At 41.4% G+C, this 9,449-nt stretch overlaps 2 protein-coding genes across 2 annotated transcripts; both read left to right on the top strand.

The window, feature by feature from the left end:
• The first annotated feature begins 39 nt into the window (after positions 1-39).
• adss1 (adenylosuccinate synthase 1) lies at positions 40-6,199 on the top strand. The gene is made up of 13 exons (XM_080850101.1): positions 40-297; positions 1,222-1,324; positions 1,433-1,495; positions 1,611-1,661; positions 1,787-1,853; positions 2,076-2,183; positions 2,353-2,434; positions 2,516-2,642; positions 3,418-3,572; positions 4,224-4,348; positions 4,563-4,660; positions 4,933-5,082; positions 5,421-6,199. Exons 1-13 carry the CDS (start codon positions 112-114, stop codon positions 5,471-5,473), a joined length of 1,368 nt encoding a protein of 455 aa, XP_080706227.1. The 5' UTR covers positions 40-111; the 3' UTR covers positions 5,474-6,199.
• An 86-nt stretch (positions 6,200-6,285) lies between these two features.
• On the top strand, positions 6,286-9,449 carry siva1 (SIVA1, apoptosis-inducing factor). The gene is made up of 4 exons (XM_080850102.1): positions 6,286-6,618; positions 7,529-7,705; positions 7,896-8,064; positions 8,999-9,449. The coding sequence occupies exons 1-4, from the start codon at positions 6,498-6,500 to the stop codon at positions 9,045-9,047; spliced, it is 516 nt and encodes a 171-aa protein (XP_080706228.1). The 5' UTR covers positions 6,286-6,497; the 3' UTR covers positions 9,048-9,449.

Below are 9,449 nucleotides of genomic sequence, written 5' to 3'. Positions count from 1 at the left end.
CCATTCTTGAGGCTCTTTTGCCGACGACGTAAACCGTCTGACACCAGTTGCTGGTCAGGACAGGCTGTACCATTCTACAACCGCTACTTCAGCAGTCTGAAGTCTACAAAGATGTCCGGTTGGTCAGAAAACGATCATAAGAGCTACACGAATCCACCCGCGACTAGGCAAAAGAGAATGAGGAGCGAGACAGGAAACAAAGTGACGGTAGTTCTTGGCGCGCAATGGGGAGATGAGGGCAAAGGAAAAGTGGTCGACTTATTGGCGACGGAGTCCGACATGGTTTGCAGGTGTCAGGTACTGTGCATAATTGTCAAAACTGTTTTTGTCTGTAAAATGCTTGCCTTATTTGCAGCCAGGTTATGTTATGGACTTCCCAGAAGGCCACACATTGCTTTAATTTCATTATCTTCCATCCACCCTCTTTAGCTTATGCATATTTATAACTTTGAATGGTAGTAAATTGTTATCATTAAAAAACCTTTTTCAGTCCAGTCCCACTTGTTATTGATGTGAACCATCTTAACTGGGAGCTTAGATTTGATCAAAATGCTTATGATGAGGTTAAATAAATATGAATTGTTATCCTACAGACTACAACTAGTTCAACCAAAAGTGGTTTATTCTCCTTTGATACCTGTGCGTGAGTCACAAAGACTATATGCTATACAATCTTTTTGTGCATTCTTCCAGTATTAAATCCTTGTTACTGTCACTGTCACCCAACATACATAAGGGTTTGTCTGTGTCCTCAGTAAATGTCAGTCTCAGGCTTTAGTCGTACCTCAACACGGCAGGGTCACATTCCCAGGCTGTCCCGATATGTGAGAAGGCCAGACCCCCCCCCCCCCCCCCCCCCCCGTCAGAAGACCAAAGCCAAGACTGTTAAAATAGCTCCTTCCCCTGCAGAAGGGGCTCTGGAGCACTTGATGGGTGTAGCGTGTTCCCTTTCTGCACGAGGCATGCCAGTCACTTCGGGAAAAGGCCAAGCCCTGTTTGGTACAGAGGGAGGCGAGGTATCCCTATCCCTCTCAAGTTTGCCCCTTGGCGGGCCTGAAGTCAGCCTTCAGATCGTGAAGTTCAGGCTAGGGTCACTTCTGAACACACAACTAGACCAGGCCAGAAATATCTGCTGGTTCTGTCTGGTCTGAAAATGTTCAACGGATGGCTCCCCTGAGGATGTCATTGAGAGATTTAATTATATGTTTTAATAAATTGCAGGGTGGTAACAATGCCGGCCACACAGTTGTAGTTGACGGTCAAGCATACGACTTCCATCTTCTCCCAAGTGGAATCATCAACTCCAAATGCACTTCCGTCATTGGTTAGTGTTGCTTCTTGCCATGAGGAATTTCACTTCTCGCTTTGGTCCAAATCCACTGCTGATGTTCATCATATGTGATTTATTCCCCAAATGTTATGTCCGGTGCAGGTAACGGCGTAGTTATCCATCTACCTGGTTTGTTTGAAGAGGGAGAGAAGAATGAGAAAAAAGGTAAAGTGAGATTCCTTACCCGCTCAAGCTAATTTATCACTCGCATTCAAAGCATAGTGGTTGTGGTTTGTCCTATTGGAAATGACAGGTGTTGTGCTATTCTGTCTTTTAAAAGGTCTCAAAGGCTGGGAGAAGCGACTGGTCATCTCTGATCGTGCTCACATAGGTATACTACAAAAGGTCACATTCAAATGAATGTGTAGTGACGTACAGTACGATGATAGATAATCCAAACATGGTTTGTGGCGCGCAATATCTTTGCTTATCTGTTGATTTCTTTCATCGCTCTAGTGTTTGACTTCCATCAGGAAGTAGATGGCATGCTGGAGGCACAGAGAATGGAACAGGAGGGAAAGAGGTGAGGGTGGGGAACAGGTCTTGTTCCCTCTTTAACCACACACACACACACACACACACACACACAGTTCACCTCACTACACAAGCAAACACCTTATACACAAGCACAGTCACACACACAAATATGAACACATGCACAACAACACCACACACACTCTTGCAGAGAATCATACAAGATTCTTGTGCGGTGAATAAAATGTAACAACGTGATTATCTTCACCAGCATCGGAACAACAAAGAAAGGTATTGGACCCGCATACACATGCAAGGCATCTCGTACTGGGCTTCGTATTTGTGACCTTTTAGCTGACTTCAAAGAGTTTTCTGCCAGGTAAGACCATTTTACTATCTCACTAATTGTTTAAAACACGCATATCCGAATAACAGGACTAGATCACTGCAATAGAATCTCCCATCTTCATTGGAGAAGCTGATTACTTGTATTTAAGGATAAAATGCACCGAAGAGATTAGCAAATATTACGTCATTGTTGTTCCCAGATTCAAGAATCTTGTTCAGCAGTACCAGTCCATGTATCCTGGTCTTAAAGTTGATGTTGACAGCCAGTTGAAACAGCTGAAGGTTAGTAAAGCGAAAGGTCCTGTTCTGAACGAAGATAAAAAAAAGTTTTTTTTTAATGACGTGTTATTTTGTGTGTTTTAGGAGTATGCGGAAAGGCTTCGACCCATGGTGAAAGACGGTGTTTATTTTATGTACGAGGCACTTCATGGACCAGCAAAAAAAATCCTTGTCGAAGGGGCCAATGCTGCTCTCCTTGACATTGACTTTGGTAAGAGTGCCTCTTTAATCATTGTCATCTCTACCTCCTCCTCATCATTATCATCATCGTCATCATTCTCAAGCATGAGAACACAAACTGCTGTACAAAACAGATTTATTTCAAAGAACATAGCTAAAGCTCAGTTGGCCTTGCTTTTTGGTCTAGTGTGAATCAACATTTGACAACATTAATAATAATAATAATCTTTATTTGCATAGCACCTTTCATGCAAAACAATGAAGCTCAAAGTGCTTAACAGCAATTAAATAACGTGCACAAAGAAATTACATGCACAGCGATCCACACAAAAATAGACATCAAATAATTAAATAATAGTCAAAACTGAGTGAAAATGTTCAATTTATGTTGTGAACCAGGAAAGCCTGACTTCAGTATTCCTTAGTTGAACTGGTTTCTGCCAACTTCTTAGTATTGCTAGCAAATTTGGGGAACAGTATAGGGGAAAACATCCACTTAACGTGCAGGTCAAATGAGCAAACCAGTCTAGTGATGTCCCTGGATGCTGGAAATTCACATCCATCATTTCAGCCCGTCAATCAAAACTGAAAGGTCTAGAGTGCAGGACTATGATTGATTAATAATAAAATCGATAAGTAAATAGTTTGTGAGGAGTCGTTTCTGTGCTGTTCTACTGTTTTAAAAGACATCTTATGGTCTTCTTTGACTGGGGATGTGGATAGACAGCAAGAACATGACATTTTAACAGGGAGGTATCTTTGGATCATTGATTTGATTTTCAGACTCTTTGTTTTTTTTTTCTCAGGTACATATCCTTTTGTGACATCATCAAACTGCACCGTGGGAGGTGCTTGCACTGGACTTGGCATTCCTCCTGCAAATATTGGAGATGTGTTCGGAGTATCCAAGGCCTACACCACCAGGGTTGGCATTGGGGCCTTTCCCACAGAGCAACTTAATGTGAGTCTCATGACCTGCTTTTTTCCTGCAAATCCCAAAACTAACTAGTTGTTGCCGGTTATTCTGATTTTGAGTCTGATTCCAGTTCTTATTCTGATTCTCATCCTGATATTCATTCTGATTCTGATTCCAATTCCAATTAGGACTGTAAGTTCAAATCTTCCTGTACAGAAACTGTGAGAGTGAGACTGTGACCCTGTGCTAGGGCCGAGTGTCGTGACAGATTCATAGAAATTGTCATGTGCATGTTGACACAGATTTCACAGGGCTCTTGTTGCACAGTGAGTACGACATGACCTTTACACATATGAACATGTTGGTCTCACTGGATTAACCCTCTCCACCAGCTGTCAGAATGTGTGAGGGAACTGTTAAAAAACCTGATAGCTCCACCAAGGGTCACATGGGCCGCAGATAAATTTAGGGCTAGTCCTGGGGTCACAGATAGATTTACGGCCAGGTCAGAGATTGGGTTACTGCACCAAGCTCCTTAGCACAACAAATGCTTGGAATTATTTGTGGTCTGAAAGCCTCAATATGCTGTCATATCAGTAATGGAATAAGAAACGTGATTGTTTTGACTGGCTATCATGTGATGGATTTTGTGGAGAAAAGGATGTATTATGAATGTTATATGTTCTTCCTCTACAGCAAATAGGAGAGCTGCTGCAGACGCGAGGTCATGAGGTGGGCGTGACCACAGGCAGAAAGAGGCGCTGCGGTTGGCTGGACCTGGTCATCCTGAGATATGCCCACATGATCAATGGTTTCACAGCGTGAGTGCAAATGGACAGCTTGTCCTGGTCATCTTGTAGAGTCCCATCGTTTAAAGCAAGAAATCTTCAACCCTCTGCTGTAAAGATGCAGTGACTTATGCTGATTGATGTAACTAAAATCATACAAACCATACTATAAGAGCATATAGCAAGTTGTCATTTTATGTGAATTAAGGCTTGTGTCTTTTGTCACTTTGTGTTTTTCCTTGTACAGGATTGCCCTAACTAAACTGGACATTATGGACGTTATGGATGAGATCAAAGTCGGTGTGGCTTATAAAATCAATGGAAAACGAATCCACCATTTCCCATGTAATTATGTTATTCTTAAGCTCCATTGATGTCCCTGTAATTATTTTTCTATGTTGCGTTGTACTTCTCAGTGAAGGGTGTTGCCTTAGGGCAGTCGTGTTGGTGGAAATACAGGGAAATTATTTAAGTAATAAGTTAGCGATTAATCAAAAGACCACAAGATTACATTATTTGAGCGTGTGAATTCAGATCATTGTCATCCACATCATTCAAAGGGCATGATAATTGAGAGTTTGTACTTAATGTCCCATTGCTTTCTCTCTCTTCCACAGCAAACATGGATGTTTTAAACAAAGTGGAGGTAGATTATGAGACCTTTCCTGGCTGGAAGTCAGACACATCAGCTGCTAGGAAATGGGCTGACCTTCCACAAAAAGCTCAGAACTACATCCGCTTTGTGGAGAATCACATTGGTGTTCCCAGTAAGTTCAAAAGCTTTTAAGTTAATATCCACACACTATAAGGCTTTTAAGTCAGTATCTGCACACTTGTTAATCTTGTTTACTGATTTAGAAAGGTTAACAATTGAATTCATAGTTTTATTGAACCATGGAGGAGGATAGTCTTTAACATTATGGAAAAACAAATATAAAGCCAAAAAAAGCAATAGTTTTGGGTACGTGGAAAAGTTTAAAGGTGCAGGGCCAAACATCAAGATATTAAAACAAAAATCCCTTTTTTGTTTTGATTGGAAAAAATCTTGGAATGATTACATCTTGTTCGTGCAACAACATTCATCCCTCTTCTCTCTCCCCTACAGTTAAGTGGGTTGGTGTTGGACCGTCCAGAGAGTGCATGATCCAGATGTTCTAGAATGCCTCTGCATCATTAAGACGTTCTAAAATGCCTCAGCTTCATCCAAAGGTTCTCAAGTTCCTCCGAATATCACTGAGATGGAGGCAGACCCATCTCAGAAGTGTCTCATCACAAGTCCCATCTGCCATCTCCATCTTAATACCAGACGGAATTAACCGTTACACACACCTACATTTACTTTATTGGCTGTCCTTTCACCTTAAACTGTTTCCAGTGGGCATGATATTTTTATGACCTCATCCGAGTTATGGAAGCAACAACGCTAAAATGGCTGATCTCCTGATGAGGTTCTGTCTGAAGTTTTACAGAAGGCAATGTTTTACTCTGACACATAGTTGTTGTGGCACCAGTTTCTTGTGAATCACATTGCTTGTTTGCACTATAAATATGTGTGGGACTAAGACAGTTTTGAGCAGTTTCATGTGACTGGGGAAAAAAATCTTTTTTTTCATGGACAGTCACTTTTGATGAGGCATTATCTTGACATTAAAGTGTCAAAACAAGAAGTATCTCTTGCACCCTTACTGTCACTTTGTATTTTGTGTTGGGGAGTTTGGTTTTACTCATAGTTGGAAAAGGCAATTAAACAAGACAGTTTCCTTTCTACATGCATAAATTATGTTTAACATGAATGTTTTATGCTGTTGATATTTGTTGTTGTTACTCATTTGGTGTAATTTGGATAAGGGATTTTGGCTTTGCAATAAATCTAAATACATTGTGGAGTGTTTCTGTAATTGTACAACCACAAGAGGGACAAATTCTCTTGGTAGGTGACTATACTCAGCTTTCACTCCAAACCAGTAGGTGGAGGGCATTCGATTATGGCAAAAACAGGAAGCGAAGAAGGGACACGTGATAAAGAGGGTCTGGCCAGTGTTCAAATTCTAGTGTTCTAAAGCCAAGAAGTGTCTGGGTGATTTCCCGCGAAACTGCATTTCTTTTACCTTTTGCTTGCGAGTTTAAGAGCTTGTTTGCGGTTCTACAGGCCAGCAACAACACAACTATTTCCACTCTAGATATGCCTAAGAGGTCCTGTCCGTTTACGGAGACATTCTCCTCACAGTATAAAATCCATGTTAGTCAAAAGGAATTGAGCAATCAAGGAGTGAATGGAAACAAGTACCGACAGGAAATATACGGTAGGTTTGTTGAAACAGCCTGAATTTTTTTTTTAACTCTACTGTAAAAAAAAGTGGAATTTCTGCTTTCACGGTACCGTTTGAATCGTTTTTATGACCGAAGAAGTGTCCACAGCTTCGCGGCAACGATAGCTCGTTGGGCAGAGCTCGAAGTTAACCAGCTACCGTAGCCGCCGATCAAACTTAGGCTAAGTGTGATGGCTTGGTAGGAGCTGGCTATCTAACATGATGTGTTCCGCTTTCGAGTCTGTGTTTCACTTGGTCTGACTTGTTACCTGTTGGCAAGTGACCTACAGTTACTACGCAAATTACGAAACAGTTGAAAGGCAGACAAGCAATAGCTGATTAAAATAATAACACATTTATTTAGCGCTATTCAAAGTTCTCAAAGATGGATGTCGAGCAAACGGTGTTGGCTAACGTTGGTTAGCTAAGGGGATAATGTGAAGATTATGCTAACGTTTACGTTTGCTTTTTGAGCTTGGTGGCCCACATGCTATGCTAACTTGGGTTTAGCTTGGGCAGGGATACACTTGGTAAAAGGCTGTTGTTCAGTGCAAATCAACAAGCCTTGGAGTCGATACGGAAACGACAACGTCTAGTGTTCAGTCATGCAATTGTTCTCCTCCCATGGCCACAACGGAGCTCCTCGTTCACTTATCACGTTGTGTTTCCTGAAGTATGAACGGGTATGGGTGTCTCTTGTAGCTTGGTAATAACCTAACCTTCAGTTTGCAGTGTAAAGAGGAAACTCGAGGGTTAAAGACCCATTTTTGATATACATATTTAAGATTTTACTGAACCTCTGTTCAGAAGTCGCTTCAGTTGTAAAAATGCAGATTTAATTTGGTTAGGATGACTTCAGTGTTTACTCTTACTTACTCTTCAATGTTACCATTTTGCCCTCTAGAAAAGACCAAAAACTTGCTTTTTAATGGGACTAAAGCTGTTATGGGAAGACTATGGGATGTGGCCATGGATGAAAAGCCAGAAGGGACTACTGTGCCAAACAGCAACCCTGCACTTCTCAAAGGACAGACAGTGATTGGATTCGATGGCAAGCTCAGAAAAACAACAGCTGCTACAGGTAATACCTCAATGGTCTGAGGATTCTAGGCCAGTTTCAGAACGGGTGCCCACTACTGTGTGAAACTCTCCATTTGAATCAATAGCGTTATATTTCACTACTTGCATCAAACCATGATTTTGATCATTTGTTGTGCCTTGGAGGGCTGTTCCTAACTGTGTGTTTGTGTGTGTGTGTGTGTGTGTGTAAGTATGTGTTCCCTCAGGTGGTGTGGCGGCTCCTGAAGGCTGCTGTGTGTGCCTAAAGGCTGGTTCGTCTAGAAAGCCCTGCCCCCAGTGTGAACGTCCGGTCTGCTCCTCCTGCACCCAGCAGTGCATCAGCTGCTCCAGCCTGTGCTGCACCTTCTGCATTACCATAGAGTAAGTACCACACACACACACACACACACACACACACAATGTCTGCATTACTCTAAAGTGGAAATGGGCCATATTTTAACGGTGGAAACGGCCTATTCCACCTAACCTCCAGCGTTAAATGAAACTTTCCACCCAATGCATGGCTATTGGACATAGGCACGCCAACCATCGTCTGACAGGGAATCTTTGAATGCTCCAATCACAAATCACTGCCCAAGTCTGGTTTATCTATCTGACCCAAAATAACACGTTCCGTTTAGTGAGGCGTAAGTTCCACTCACAGACATCTGCATAAGCATAGAATAAGTATGGCTTTCACATATAATGTCCACATTGACATTTACTAACAACTGTACATACTTTACCCTCCTGTCTAATATCTCCTTACCCTACTATATTGTACTATTCCTGAAAGACTCAATATATTTGAAGATACATGTGACTGTTTTTAATGTATTCTTCTACGTTCTGGGGGTTCCCCAAAGAATGTGCAGTCTTAACCGCTGTCCTGAAGGGGGCGCTGTAGGTTGGTCTTTAGTTGGTTTTGCTCTGCTTTAGGCGCTTTGAGTGCTCTGTAGTAGGTTCCTGCAGGGAAAACAATCAATCCTGCTCGGACCTATACTCTTTAAGGTGGACTTGCTTTACCTGCAACCTGGGTATTTCTTCACACTAATTGCAGTTAGAATTTCCATGGCTATTCCAGGAATTATACTGATAACATTATGACAAAGTATGATTTCAAATGTTAGGTGAAATATCTTTCTTACCTCCTTCTGATGGACTCAAACTAAGGAATGGTTTATGTAATTGGACCTCTTGTCTTCTCTTAATGTACTTGACGAGGTGAAAACCATTACTGAGATCTAGAACTATACAGCTGAAACACTCAAGACAGACTGTTGTCTACTCTAAAACATGCCTTTTATCTCTACAGTTACACTGACCGGTATGACAAGGCTTATTGCTGTAGCTGTTTGTCGTAATTGGAAGGCTGTCGACGACTAAGAAGCTAACTAAATGACTAAATGTTGCTTGAACTGTTTTTAAACTGTAGTGATGCATTACAAATCCAGTCCAATTTGATCATATTTTATATGCATGTTTAACTGCAATAATTCCATATGAATGTGTACATTTGTGTATTTCCTGTAATAAAGTATTTAAAGCAATGGTTGTGTGTCAGCTGTATGTCCATTGTGAAAGTAGACGTAAATCTTTTCAATCACTAGGGGACCTGTCAACCTGTTTGCTCCTTTTTTAATATTAGTATCAAAACTTTATATCCCCATTGTTTTTTTTGTTTTTTCCCCCCCCCCTTTTTTAAACTTGTGTCCTTTGCTGTATGGGGGGTGTGTACTTGCAGGGCAAGACATTTAAATCACTGA

This window comes from Sprattus sprattus, assembly GCF_963457725.1.
Source record: "Sprattus sprattus genome assembly, chromosome: 13".
Taxonomy (NCBI): domain Eukaryota; kingdom Metazoa; phylum Chordata; class Actinopteri; order Clupeiformes; family Clupeidae; genus Sprattus; species Sprattus sprattus.
Note: the sequence above shows the minus strand (reverse complement) of the source record. Positions and strands in the feature narration are given on the sequence as shown.